At 37.5% G+C, this 14749-nt stretch overlaps 2 protein-coding genes across 2 annotated transcripts; both read right to left on the bottom strand.

Moving 5' to 3' along the window:
* Positions 1 to 597: 597 nt before the first annotated feature.
* LOC137084689 (dehydrogenase/reductase SDR family member 11-like) lies at positions 598 to 5136 on the bottom strand. Its single transcript, XM_067451067.1, has 7 exons — positions 4969 to 5136; positions 4421 to 4630; positions 2232 to 2326; positions 2010 to 2139; positions 1845 to 1937; positions 1699 to 1764; positions 598 to 1492 (listed from the first exon to the last, which is right to left on the bottom strand). The coding sequence occupies exons 1-7, from the start codon at positions 5098 to 5100 to the stop codon at positions 1451 to 1453; spliced, it is 768 nt and encodes a 255-aa protein (XP_067307168.1). The 5' UTR covers positions 5101 to 5136; the 3' UTR covers positions 598 to 1450.
* A 4515-nt stretch (positions 5137 to 9651) lies between these two features.
* Positions 9652 to 14281, bottom strand: dhrs11b.1 (dehydrogenase/reductase 11b, tandem duplicate 1). The gene is made up of 7 exons (XM_067451066.1): positions 14003 to 14281; positions 13681 to 13890; positions 12879 to 12973; positions 12667 to 12796; positions 12502 to 12594; positions 12359 to 12424; positions 9652 to 12253 (listed from the first exon to the last, which is right to left on the bottom strand). The coding sequence occupies exons 1-7, from the start codon at positions 14132 to 14134 to the stop codon at positions 12212 to 12214; spliced, it is 768 nt and encodes a 255-aa protein (XP_067307167.1). The 5' UTR covers positions 14135 to 14281; the 3' UTR covers positions 9652 to 12211.
* Between the last annotated feature and the right edge of the window lie 468 nt (positions 14282 to 14749).

Genomic DNA, 14749 nt, shown 5'->3' with positions numbered 1-14749 from the left:
GAACAAACAAGTCTGATCCATAGAGACGCAACAGTGCAACTTAAAAGATCTGCTGCTAACATCTTGGAGCCAGATACCACATCATACCTTCAGGGGTCTAGTGGAGTCCATGGCTTGAGAGGTCAGGGCTGTTTTGGCAGCAAAATGGGGACCAACATAATATAGGAAGGTGGTCATAATGTTATGCCGAATCTGTGTATATATAGTACAATAAATCTTACAGGACTTAAAAGATCTGCTGCTAAAATCTTGGTACCAGATTCCACAGCACACCTTGTGTGGTCTAGTGGAGTCCATGGCTCGACGGGTCAGGGCTGTTTTGGCAGCAAAATGGGGACCAACACAATATAGGAAGGTGGTCATAATTTTATGCCTGATTGGTTGTATATATAGTACAATAAATATATACTGTACTAACATTGTTACAAGTTTCATTCAACATTCAAAAAACATCATAAACTACTGTTAATGTAAAATAAGATTTACAAAACTGACATCTCAACCGTACGGTAGATTTTAAAATCTTATAGTTAAAAACGTTTTCTTTTTTTAACAAAAAAATGCCTGAGGTCATTTTTCATATGTTCAATAATAAGAATTTTAAGAATTTTTTTTTTTTCATTGGCTCCTTCTAGGGGTGAGAGTTAAAGGGTTAACACACACACATACTGTGGACGGAACATTTCTGGTTGCTAGGTAATTTTCCTTGAGATGCCAATCATGCATGAGGAAACATTGGACCAAGAGCAGCAACAGAGTCTTAAAATCGAGCAAACATCAGTTGAATGATTGTAATTTTCATCATTAAGACATTGGAAAGCAACATTCGTTTTAATACATTTCTTTACTATAGTACACAACTCTTTTTGAAGGAAAGCAAGGTGTCAGACTTTCACTAACCTCAACTATATTCAACAAGTTAAATCATTCATAAAGGTTTTGTTTTCAGCTTTTGCCACGATAAACGTTGGCAGCACTGTCCGTACTTTTAGCAGCTGTCACACTTGATTTAAGAGGAAAGCAGACAAAGCAAGAAAGAGTAAAGAGCTATTTCTTCACACAAACACACTCATGGTGTTCCAACTCATATGATTTTCTTTACCCATTAAACAGAGGTAAATGGTTGAACAAGCCAATGATGCATTGTTACCCTGATCTTTGTCTGTAAATGTTGATTAATATGTCAAGCATAGAAAGTGTTACTGATTCTGCAATTTACAAAACTGATCATTGTTTTAATATTTAATTAAGACAGAACCAACTGTATTTCGTTTCTAAATTTGTAGTCTTCCTAGCAACATTTTCAATAGTAAATGCACATTCATAGCAAATAAAACAGTAAAATAAACAATATACTTTGAAAGGTTACTTCACGGTGAGGAAGATTAGTGTTTTGTACTTGTTTATTGCAACAAGGTGTCAGAGACGTCTGATCCTGTTTATGTCTTCTTTACATCAACTGCTCAATGTGCGTTATCTCAATGTTACCAATCTAGAGAGAAAGAAAAAAATATATATTTAAAAATAAATTAACTATTAAAAAAAGATTTTACCTGGGAAATGTCCTACATATTTAATTCTTCTCAATGTTATCGTATGAGGCTCATTTCATCCCCAAAATATCTTTCATCAGAAAATTTTAACAGAAGACTGTGAATTCACACTATTAACTGCAAAATAGTAATGGATGATTCTTACTTGGACATGAGGAGGAGCACTTAGGACATACACCACTGCCTTGGTTATATCAGCTGCTTGCAGGCACTGTAAATATGATATTTAAATATTTAAACATGTACATGATGACCTAAAACGTGTAGAAAGGAATGAAAATGTGTCTATACCTTTCCATCTTTGTATGAAGCAGCAGCCTTTTCTGGGGATTGACTAAAAAACCGGTAGGCAAATTCAGTCTCCACTAAACCAGGAGATATATCCTGTTAAGGAAAGAGTGATCTTAGTGCCAAACAAGTATTAATCATATTACATTAATAAAGTGTTGATCTTACTGTGATACGTATGTGAGATTTGGCCTCGCGTAACTCTTGCCGGAGTCCTTCAGTGAGAGCGGTCACGGCGTATTTGGTGGCAGTGTAGAAGTGTGCGTCAGGGTTGTTGATCACCCGGTGTCCACAAATACTAAAACACATATTTTTTAAGATGCTGAATTCCCTGGTGCCTAGACATGAACATGAAAATGCATAAAAAGGTGGAATAATATTACACTGTACCTGTTAATATTAATGAAATGGCCATCATCAATGTTTCTTTCTTTCATGGACTGGTAAGCCTCACGGGTGCACACTGACAGGCCGATGACATTCACCTGAAAGATTTGTGTTGAGATGACTAACATCATGTGCACACTTCTGATGAAATATGAGAGCAATTTAATGACCTCTTTCAATGCCCATAAAGGTATAAAAACATTGTTAATCTAGTTCATGCGACTTCAGTGGTTCAAACTCAATTTTATTAAGTGACGAGAAGACATTTTGTGCACCCCCCCCCCAAATAACCACTTTATTTAACAATTTCTTCTTGTCCATGTCAAACTTTTACGCTGTTGACGTAGTTTAAACAGTGCAACTCTTCAGAGTTCTACGTCAGAACGCCAGCTTACCTTGAATAATGCACTAATATGCATTAATTCATGCTTAATTAATGCACAGATAATCATGAGTTAATGGGGGGGTGAAACACTCAGTTTCAGTCAATCTCATGTCAATCTTGAGTACCTCTAGAGTAGTATTGCATCCTTCATATCTCCGAAAACTCCGTTTTATTATATTTGTAAAAGAAATATGGGCTGTACCGAGTCTTTCCGGAAAAAAACGAGCGCCTGGAGGCGTATCGTGTGGGCGGAGCTAAAGAATGACGAAATAGAAACAGCAACAGCAGGACGTCCGTCTCTGTGGTATGTACTGTATTTAGTGGCCTGTCAACATTTGTGTGTCTTTACTCTCAGTTTATGAGGACATGATTCGGTTTATGGACTATTGTATGCGACCAAACCTTAGTAGCATGCAAAACGGTTTTGCATGTCAGACTAGTGTAACGTTATAAATAGAACAGCAATGAAGTCCGTTAGCGCATTTGAATGATGAAGCACGCGATCGTGTCGTTTACTGATGTTTACATACGCGACGATAAGCAACAGCACAGACATTTGAAGCAGTTTTACTATCCCGGCTGCTTCCAAAGCAGGACCGTACCTTTATCGCTGAGATGGCTCCGTCAAAAACACACTTCTTGGAGTGTGGAGATCCACTTTGCGATGCGACTGAAGCATTTCTGCGTTCAAATCGGTTCAAATGCAGCGCTGCCTTCCTGGAATGCTGTGCTGAAGCGTTGAAGTCTCTTAATGTCAAAGTGGAGGAGTGAAGTGGAGCGCGGCACGGACTATAACCGACATTAGTGTTCACGGACAACTGGATCTGCAGCCGAGAGAGTGTTTACGGGCGTGCATTTCCTCTCTCGCGCTAGTCACGCGCGCACGCACCCTACCGGGAGAAGAGCCCGTACGGCCCATACAAGGACCTTCTGGTCTATTAACGTCAAGTAGACCCATACTCGAAAAAAACTCTCCGAAACTTGTGAGAAACCGGAAGCAATATTTTTAACACAAAAATACTCCATCAAACGTCCAACATTAGTTTTTGAAACTTTGTCTATGTTTAGGATGGGAATCCAAGTCTTTAACAGTGTAAAAAGCATGAAACAGCATTCCCCCCCCCCCTTAATGTATTACTAATGGTGAACTAACCCATTTATTAATGATTACTGCATCAGCAACTAATGAAGATTCTACATGATTAATAGATTAATCATGATTTATGTTATGACTTTACTTGTTGGGGCACATGACTATTAACTAATTGATTAAGTAATATGTAATTGTGGTTATGGGTTTTGGATTCATTTTGAATGAGTTAATAGTCATGTGCCCCAACAAGTAAAGTCATAACATAATGATACCGTTATAAATCATTAGCTAATGATTAATTAAAGAAGACAACTTGAAGTAGAAATGCATGGCTTTGACCTGTCGTGGTAATGAACATGTTAATTTAAATTCGTAATATAAAATGTTATTAAGAAATTAATACATTATGACACATTTAACTAACAATTTAATGATCACTTAATCTATTAATCATGTAGACTTTTCATTAGTTTCTGATGCAGCAATCATTAAGAAATGTTAGTTCACCATTAGTAATACATTAACTCATTATCTGTGCATTGTAAAGTGTTATCAAAATATCTTAATTTATGTTCCGAAGATGAATGAAGGACTTACGGGTTGGGAATGACATGAGTGTGAGCAAATTAATGACAGAATTTTTGGGTGAACTAACCCTTGCACATTGGCAGATCAAGTATACCTACTTATTTGTGTTCCTGTCAAATGACTTACATCCATCATAGTCCTCCAGCCACTGGTTTTGCCACTCAATAGAGGCTCCGGGAGAGCCAACCCAGCATTATTAATGCACACGTCGATGCCCTGATGTTGAACTTTGATCCAGGAGAACATGGATAACACTTCATCTTCTACAGACAGATCACATTTATACGGGAACAGAGTGCCACTGAACCCACTGCTGACACATTCTGCTGCCAATGTCTGTGAAAGGAAAGAGATTTTTTTTATTTTTAGATTTATAGCCTCATCATGGTTTAAAAGCTCAAACCCATTATTAATGCTGTTGTACTACCATACTTTATTTAAAAATCTTGGACAATTTTGCTAAAGTGAGGGTGGGCACTTTTACACGAGAGTTAGTGGGCTATGCTGATACAAATGATATCAATAGCCTATTTAATAATAATAAACGCAGACTCTCTCTGTGCGTCTTTAACATATTCATTACCTTAAATTTCCACACAGTGCCGTTTTCCTTTCGTCAGCAAACCAGTAGGCGACCAAAGCAAAACTTATTCCTCATATGGCTGTATAATTACCTCAATTTGCTTCACGTTTCTGGCACACCCGACCACCTTCATGCCATTCTGCACAAGAGACTTTGCGATCGCAGCTCCGATCCCCACTGAAGCTCCAGTGACAAGCGCAACCCTGCCTTTCCAGCGATCCATGCTGCAAGTTCACACAACTCCCAGAAGAGTTGCTGCCTGATCCTAACTGCAATCCCTTATATAAACGAACACTCCCTGAAAATCTAGCCAATAGCAATGCACTTCCGATTCGACTGTAATTGTGAATGGAATAGGACAATGCAAACGACTCCGAGATATTGCAACTGTACAAACAATAGGACAAACTAATACTAGCAAATACTAAACAAACAAGGCTATCAAAGTGATCAATACACAGTTCAAATGTGCTGCTGCTGTCTTGAAATGAATCAAAATGTAAGTCACTCAGATAGAAATATCCATGGAGTATTACAACCCATCAGTTCATCCAAAAATGAAAATTATTTCATTAAAGGGATAGTTCACCCTAAAATGAAAATTACTCCGATGAAATACTCACCCTCAAGTCATCCTAGGTGTATATGGTTTTTTGTTCTGTCAGACAAATATAATCTATTAAAAATGTCCTGGCTCTTCCAAAAATGGAGGATGAGATTTTGAAGGCCAAAAAAATGCCTCCATCATAAAGTAATCCATATGGCTCAGAGGGTTAATAAAGATCTTCAAACGCGATTTGTGTAAGAAAAATGCCCATATTTAAAATTTTATAAACTACGGTATAATAAGATACAACAGATGGCCGTATGAATCGATTTATACCTAAAGAGTAACCCTTGACCTGATGCATGAATTATTGACGAACGTAGATGATAGAGCAAAACAATACACCAGTTAGAAGTCTAAAATGAGAATTTTTAAGAGAAATGTTGGAGGATTTCGATATATATTTTCAACTGCGAGGTGTCAAAGCTAACGTTTCTCCTCCATCCTGTCATATATCGCATCAGGGGTTACTCTTGTAGTGTAAATCGACTTGAATAGGCAATGTGCCATAAGCTATTTAGTTTATAACATTTTAAATATGGATATTTTTCTTACAAAAACCCATTGATTCGTTTCAGAAGGCCTTTATGAGTCAGTGGAGCCATGTGGTTTACTTTTTTAGGCGTCAAATTTTGGAGCAATTATATTTTTTAATACAACTCTGATTGTGTTTGTCTGAAATAATATAGTCATATACACCTAGGATGGCTTGAGAGTGAGTATATCATGGGGTAATTTACCCAAACATACATAAAATGTGTACATACAGCATAAAAAATTAAATTGAACACTAAATTTTAAACTATACAAAAGTGTACAGTAATATCAAATATGGGCAGAATACACAAATTCCTAATATTAAATCCTTCCAGAAATAAACTTTATTAACAACTGTATGCATTGATGTGTTGTAAATACCTTAAGTAGCAAAACAAATGCAAATTATGATGATCAAAGTTCTTAATGAGGCAGCAATGTGTTGAAGGACATCCTCTGGATATAGGTTTTAGGCAAGATATAGGCAGGTTTGCATGCTACAAAAACTCCCAAATGGGGCAGAGGCAGTGCTTGAAATAAGGTCTTCTGTTCAACTGCCTCCACACTGAAAACAAAAAAACACCCTGAGAGTTCGGTTTGTCCCCAAGCATCAAGTCATGTGGATTTTGGCTTGTCTTAGTGTTCAGCTAATGAACCACGTTAGTTCCAACATTAAAAGAACAAATACATTTCAGTTTGCATGCAATGTGACAACATCAGCAGTGTTAAATTACGTAAGAGTTACAATGAAGCAGTGCTGTTCTCAATTAAAAAATGTCACTCTAATAAATCCATACACTGCTGTTAAAGAGATAGTTCACAAAAATGGTCATACTTTACTCAACCTCATGCTGTTTCAAACCTGTAAGACTTTTGTTCATCTTCAGAACACAGACAGGCCCAAAAAGGCAGTAAATACATTACAGGGTTAGTTCACCCAAAAATGAATATTTGATGTCTTTGTTTCTTCAGTAGAACACAAATGAAGATGTTTAACTCCAACCGTTGCTGTGTGCCAGTCATATAATGGTGTGAATAGGGGCCTATTGCACAAAACTAGGATAAGGGATTAAGCCGGATATATTGGTGATCTTGTCATGCAAAATTTAGTACACCACTGTCATGTAAATGTATAATCTACATAATATATCTCTATGATCGCACCAGTTTGACCTTATCAGACGGAAGTAATAGCCGATGGGAAAACTTGATGAGACTCGATGGGATGTGAGGTAAGAAAATAAATACTGTTGGGTTTCTCACAGAAACCGATCGGTTCGTGTCTTAAAGGTCCCGTTCTTCGCGTGTTTTCGAAACTTTGATTATGTTAACAGTGTGCAATATAACATGAGTTCATGTTTCACGTGTAAAAAAAACAACAGTATTTTTCACACAATTTACTTATCTGTAAAGCGTTGTTTTCTCTGTCCTAAAAACGGCCTGATGATTTCCTTGTTCTATGAAGTCCCTCCTTCAGAAACACGTAACGAGTTCTGATTGGCCCAGCGCTTCCCGTGTTGTGATTGGACAGCAGCTTAGCGCACTTTGCCCGGAAAGGTCCCGCCTCTTAACAAATGCTGAATGCGCGCTCTTCTCCACGTGGGAGAGCAACAAGACCACGCCCCCTATTTTGCGTGTTCTTGTGGGCGGAGGGTTAGTCAACAAACGGTTCTAGTGACGTCATTACATCCCTGCACTTCCTGCTGTAGTCCAAACCGGCCGTTCGCTGTAGGCTTTGAAAGGGAACTTCTGTTAAATAAAATATCTCGCTTGGCATTGAACTTTGAGCTTTATAATTTTACAGGTATTATTTATGCTCTAACAGCAACATTACACACTAACTAAAGTTTGAAAGATGGAATCGCGAAGAACGGGACCTTTAAGACATCAATGTGTCGTCAGGAGCAGCAGGGTTTTTGTGCATGTTCTCTAAGCATGTTTTTTTGTTTTTTTTTTTTTGCTCTCATAGCATTGTTACCTATTCACACCATTATATGACTGGCACACAGCAACGGTTGGAATTAAACATCTTCATTTGTGTTCTACTGAAGAAACAAAGACAGAGATATCGCGGCTCTCATCCTCACGTCCTCCGGCTGTAAAGCGATGGCAATGTGTTGCATGATATCTCTGCGCCCAAGTAGCAGTGCTTCGCCTGTGCTTCCCCATATTATAGTCCCAAATCAATATCTGCCAAATCTCCTAGTCTTAATCTGCATCGCTATTTGTACTCATTGTGAATACGCAGTCCACAAGAAGTAATTATGTGTGCGGTTTTTTTTTTGGGGGGGGGGGGGGGGGGGGGGGGAGGGAGGTGCTAGCTGGCAACATACGATTCCATTCATTATGCTAAGCTAAGCTAGCGGCGACCATGCCAAACTAAAACTGAGACAAAAATGCATTTGCCCACATATCTAAATAGGAAAGAAGTTGAATAAGCCCTATTTCTAAAAACGGCGGAGTGTTTCTATAAGGGTGAGTAAATCATGGGATAATTTTCATTTTTGGGTGAATCATGTCATTCCAAAACTTTTACTTTAATACCTTTACTGCCTTTCTGTGTTCTGAAGATGAACAAAAGCCTTACAGGTTCGAAACAGCATTGTGACAGAATTGATATTTTTGTGAACTATCTCTTTAACAGCAGTGTATGGATTTATTAGAGTGACATTTTTTAATTGAGAACAGCACTGCTTCATTGTAACTCTTACGTAATTTAACACTGCTGATGTTATCACAGTGCAGGCCAACTGAACTTTGTTTGTTCTTTTAATGTTGGAACTAACACAGTTCATTAGCTGAACACTGAGACAAGCCAAGATCCACATGACTTGATGCTTGGGGACAAACAGAACTCACAGGGTGTTTTATTTCTCGTTTTTTATTTTTAATAAAGTTGTTTATTTCTGGAAGGATTTTATATTATGAATTTGCTTATTCTACTCATATTTGTATAGGTTTTGAATTTAATATTACTGTACACTTTTGTGTAGTTTAAAATGTAGTGTTCATTTTTAACTTTTTTGTCGTATGTACACATTTTATGTTTTACTCTATTTAGTGTAGGTTTTAAATTTAGGTTTGGAATGTGTACTGTTTTTACAGTTTTAATAGGTTTTGAATGTATTGCGTGTGCTGTGTATTTTGAATTTAATATGTACTAATTTATGTTTATTTACATTAAATGCTAGACTCCCCAATATTTAGTTTGATATTTAAAATATATATTTTAAAACATGATTTTTTAATGCAAATAAGCAATCTGTATTTGAAAACAACGTGTATTTTATTTATTAAAATACCATGAATAAAAATAAAAAGTTAACTCAACCGTTGGGTTACTTTTAACCCACTGTTTTTTAACCTAATGCGTTGGGTTAAAATAACCCACAGTTGGGAAGGTGACATACCAACCCATAGTTGGGTTACTTGTTATATTATTTTTTAACCCAACATTTTTAAGTGAGTGGGTTTCATAAAAAAAAAAAAAAAAAAAAAAAGGCTACACATAAAATTAAATTTTTATAAAAAGCACTTGCAAACTCATCTACGTTGGGCCTGTCCTCAGCCATGTTGTGAGGTAATAAAATGTATTCATTTATTTTACTCGGCATTATAAATGTTGTCAGTTCTTTGTTCAACAGTTCAAAGACAAAAAGGTTATTTGTAGTTTCATCACAAACACTTTAAGAAAAGCATAATATAAATACCTCCTTTTTATTAGCACATCAATAAAAATATATAGCAGCTCAAAACTGCAAGCACTAAACTGAACAGAAATAGATTTTTTTTAAAAGCATCAGATTTCCTCAATCTTTAAAACATTTATGTTCATTTGTGGATGTTCATCCCTATAATTTTAAGCAAAAAATGACACCGATTCTGCATTTTGCAAGGCATAACTCAATATTCAGCAAGGACACAGCATACACAGCATCAACACCAAGCATACTTTGCATAATTTCTCCAAAAGTAATTTTAGTCTTTTTTATATAACATTTCGATTTTATTAATCATTTTTAAATGTAAACTTCATGATCATGCGACTCCCTCAGACGTCCCGGCTCCTTGGTTAAAATAGCAATTTTCTCAAAACTTAAAAATAGTTGGAAACATTTGGGATATTGTAAGAACTCAACTAAACAAAATATATGGGCCTAGTCTGGAACACTGGCCTAGTCTGGATTTCCCGAAACCTTCTTAACACTACGTCATTCTTAAGTTATACCTTAAGGTATCCCTTAACGTTAATATGTGTTTCCTGAAACGATCTTGGTTAAGAATACCTTCTGTAAGTCATACTTTTGTAAGGTTGGTCTGGACCACTCTTAGCTTTACCTTATCACTATTAACAGTCCATTCCACTTGTGGCCACCACTGTGCAAAAAGCTTCTTTACATGTCAGTCTATACAAATATAATTCCGAAGTTATAATATGCACCCAGTGTTCAATAATTTTTTTTGTTTTGTTTGTGTTTTATGCTAGGATTAAAATTGTCATTTAAAAAAACATGTCATTACACTAATGGTTGTTAGATTTTAATTGTATTATCCAAAAGTACATCAGCTGGCAAACCATTAGACAGGAGAGGCTTAGGAGCCTATTTAAAGGGAATGATCGTGGAGGAGTTTGGTCAAACTATGGCAGTGAGACAGCGAATAGTTGTGCTAAATCAAAGACGGCGCCGTCTGCGGAGCCATTTAGTGTATGTGCAATATTTTATACTTGAAAATTTTTGTCTCTTGCCTACCATGTCAGGAGCTGCTATTCAAAATAAATTTTGTCTGCCACGACAGCAAATTCAGCAGCTTTTAGATCTTGTTGGACCAAATTTGTCGAGACAAACCGGAGCTACCCGCTCAGCTCTGAAATCCAGCTGCAGGCGGCTCTCCTCTTTCTTTCTTTTTTCTCCGCCATAGTAGCAGCTGATTATATTGGCCATCCAATAACAAAAATTAGTTATTTACACAATAATGTGATGCAGCTGCTGGGCAGTCATCTCTGGTTGTGGAGTAAATCAAGACACTATGGAAAATATATTGTATAATATAAATTACTCTTTCAAACTGCCAGTTATTGTAGTGGGTTTACTCATGATGCGGTTGAGCATGAGATTGCTGGTTCATGCACTTATTTCAGAATTATGTTAGCCTAGAAATCTAGACGCACCCTAGCGGCAGAAAATTTAATCTGCCCGCGAGTGTCGTCTAGCAACTCTCAATACCCTTCTGAGCTGAATTCGCCTAACTCTTGCCGGGCCAATCACATCGTGTATAGAGTCGGTGGGCGGGGCTAAAATGACGACGGCCGAGTTGCGTTTGCGTGCTTCTAGTAAACACAGAAACTGGCGAATGGCGGTCTTTCGAATCAGCTTTGACCACGACTCTGGAAGACTTGGAGTTAAGCTTTTCTCTGAGAAAAGAACGGCACTGAAGTCATTCTTAAAAAGGGAAGATGTGTTCTGAGTTTTGCCGACCGGATACGGCGAATGTTTAATCTATCAACAAGCTCTGTTTCACCTTCGTTGCTCTGGTTGGTGTAGCGCTATCCTATCGCGTGCAGAGGTAGTTTGAAAGACGACCGTTTATCCCGCTCCTCGGATTGAGCCCTGTCTATGGTGAGTTTCCAGACCAAACATCTTGATGTGGGTCTGGCTTGTCAGGCTAGAATTATGTAAAATTGAGTTGCAATTTTGTATGATAAAAGGAAGGTCAACTTTTTGTGAAGTGCTACTGTTATAAAGAACATCGTTTCTTTCGCATAATGCAGTGAAATAACCCCTGCATAGAGTAAATAATCGATTCTTGAGCCATCGATATAAGCCAATTCAGCACCGCCGCCACAAACAGCCCCTGCTAACGTCGCACTTAAGACGGTATACCTTAAGCGACATCCTAAGGTATAGTTCGGGGAACACGCCTAGAAATGGTATACCTAAGTTATACCTTTAGAGTTTTCGTACCGTGCTAAGAGGCAACGTTATCGGGAAATGCAGCCCTAGTGGTTTTTGTATATTTCGCTGAAAAAATCCTACATATTACATCTTTAAGAGCATTTCAAAAGATCTGGAGTGCAGAGACAGTTTATAGGGACATTTACTAGTGGTTTTTTCTTCTAATTATTATTTGAAATATGAGCTTTTAAGCTGATTAAGATGTCAGCGAAGACTGATCCTGTTTATCTGACGAGTTAAGCCAACTGTTCCACAGGCCTCATCTGAATGTCACCAATCTAGAGAAAAAGCAATTACAAGAAATCGGATTGTGTGTTTACATATATGAACAATCTCAATCATTTACAGCACTATAGTTTTCTCCAGTAATGGATGACACTTACTTGAACATGAGGAGGAGCACTCAGGACATACACCACTGCGTTTGATATGTCATCTGCTTGCAGGCACTGTTAATAACATTTAAATACTTAAAAGTGTAAACAATAATGTACAACATATTGTAAACAAAAGGATTTGTCTATACCTTTATACTTTTGTAGGAAGCAGCAGCCTTTTCTTGGTTTTCACTAAAGAGCCGGTAGGCAAATTCAGTCTCCACGAAACCAGGAGATATACACTGTTAAAGAAAGAGCAATCTTAGTGTCTTTTGGAAATACAATTATCATGTTACCTAAAGTGTTGATCTTACTGTGACACGTATGTGAGATTTGGCCTCGCGTAACTCTTGCCGGAGTCCTTCAGTGAGAGCGGTCACGGCGTATTTGCTGGCAGAGTAGAAGTGTGTATACGCGTTGTTGGCAACCCGGTGTCCACTCATGCTAAAACACACCATGAGATTTAAGGATATTGAATGGAGTTTGAATACAGACAAAAAAAAAGTCTAATAAAACATTCTTGTACCTGTTAATATTAATGAAATGGCCATCATCAACGTTTCTTTCTTTCATGGACTGGTAAGCCTCACGGGTGCACACTGACAGGCCGATGACATTCACCTGAAAAAAAGGTCAAATTATTTATTTCATGAATTGGTTTAGTCAGTTAGAAATTTGAGTAAACTAAGTCCTTGACTGATAAAGCAAAAAGCTACTACACAAACATGCTGTTTTTGAACAGTTTTATCAACATACATATAAAAAAAACTGATGATTTTAATATTGTATTCAAACAACATGCACATTTTTAATTGTAAAGTAAATGCAAATGTTTATTTTGGTTCGGTCATGGTGCATACATTAAACTGAACATGGACACACGCATTACAATGAACACACAGCGTAACTTTCGTAATGATGACGTCAGTAAGCATTTTGAACAGCGAGAGGCGTTACACTTTCTTCAACATTTTTTAATATAACTCTGATTGCATTCGTCTGAAAGAATGTCATGTACACCTAGGCTTGTGGCTAAGTAAATCATAAGTCATTTTCATTTTTGGGTAAACTATCACTTTAATATTTTTTTTGATTGTTTATTTATTTTCTTTATGCTCAAAATAATACACAAGTAATAACAAAACACAAACGACAACCAATTAATAATAAATAAAATAATATGTACCCCGTTTCATAGACTAAAATAGGGCGTGATGTGAGAGGACGTAATGACGTAAATGAATCACTGACTCAGTCAAATCAGTTCATTGAGAGAACCAATTCGCGCAGAAATGAATCATTTGTCGCTTCAAGTCGCTGTAACTTACATCCATCATAGTCCTCCAGCCACTGGTTTTGCCACTCAATAGAGGCTCCGGGAGAGCCAACCCAGCATTATTAATGCACACGTCGATGCCCTGATGTTGAACTTTGATCCAGGAGAACATGGATAACACTTCATCTTCTACAGACAGATCACATTTATACGGGAACAGAGTGCCACTGAACCCACTGCTGACACATTCTGCTGCCAATGTCTGCGAGACAAAAAGAACACGCGATTCTTCAGTCAGTTCAGGCCTACTTTAGCCTACTTCTCTCGCAAGTGTATGCAGGGAACAGTTAGCTGTTTGCTCGTTAACGGATTACCTCTATTTGCTGTAGGTTTCTGGCACACCCGACCACCTTCATGCCATTCTGCACAAGAGACTTTGCGATCGCAGCTCCGATCCCCACTGAAGCTCCAGTGACAAGCGCAACCCTGCCTTTCCAGCGATCCATGCTGCAAGTTACTCTCAGGAAGATCAAGTGATAGACAGCTGACTGATCGGTAACGGTCACACTTTTTCAAGTGTGGGTTTGGTGTTGATAAGGGGGTTGCCAGGTCCAGCAAAGCTCCCCAGCCCAAAGTTGTTTTAAAACCTTGAATTCTGAATTCAGATCAAACTGCTGGATTTCCATCAGGACCTCAGTAAACATTTAGCATAACCGATAACAGCCTTTTCATTTTCCCCAGTCCTTTTGATTGTGCACCCCCCGCCCCCATCTTACTTTTGGGTTGCCAGATACAATCATTGATATACATAATAAAGGCTTTATTGTGTATATCTATGGATACAATACCAATATAAAGTCACCCAACTTGATCTTCACCTGCATCGTTTCAATGAATAATCTGCCTTCAGAGAAACCTGGCCAATGAGAACTCACTCTTTTTCCCCATACTATAATAAAAGGAGCAATAAAATCTAGGTACAAAGTGTTCAGGCTGTAAAATCTTCAGTGTTAATTATTCATTTACACTGAAATAAATAATTATCAATGAGTAAGACCATGTATTTGTTTATTTTTTATGTTTGTCAGTTTTTTATTGTTTTACAATTGTGAATTTTTCCT

Source organism: Pseudorasbora parva, chromosome 8 (assembly GCF_024679245.1).
Source record: "Pseudorasbora parva isolate DD20220531a chromosome 8, ASM2467924v1, whole genome shotgun sequence".
Lineage (NCBI taxonomy): Eukaryota > Metazoa > Chordata > Actinopteri > Cypriniformes > Gobionidae > Pseudorasbora > Pseudorasbora parva.
This window is presented reverse-complemented; position numbering and strand designations above follow the sequence as displayed.

Excerpts from the sequence above, each read along its gene's own strand:
- dhrs11b.1 (XM_067451066.1), bottom strand. The coding sequence starts at position 14,134 with ATGGATCGCTGGAAAGGCAGGGTTGCGCTTGTCACTGGAGCTTCAGTG. Across the intron at positions 12,974-13,680 it reads GCTGGAGGACTATGATGGAT|GTGAATGTCATCGGCCTGTC; the intron begins GTAAGTTACAGC and ends CCTTTTTTTCAG. Across the intron at positions 12,254-12,358 it reads GTGCTCCTCCTCATGTTCAA|ATTGGTGACATTCAGATGAG; the intron begins GTAAGTGTCATC and ends CTTTTTCTCTAG.
- LOC137084689 (XM_067451067.1), bottom strand. The coding sequence starts at position 5,100 with ATGGATCGCTGGAAAGGCAGGGTTGCGCTTGTCACTGGAGCTTCAGTG. Across the intron at positions 2,140-2,231 it reads CATTTCATTAATATTAACAG|TATTTGTGGACACCGGGTGA; the intron begins GTACAGTGTAAT and ends TATGTGTTTTAG. Across the intron at positions 1,765-1,844 it reads CTTCATACAAAGATGGAAAG|TGCCTGCAAGCAGCTGATAT; the intron begins GTATAGACACAT and ends TCATATTTACAG.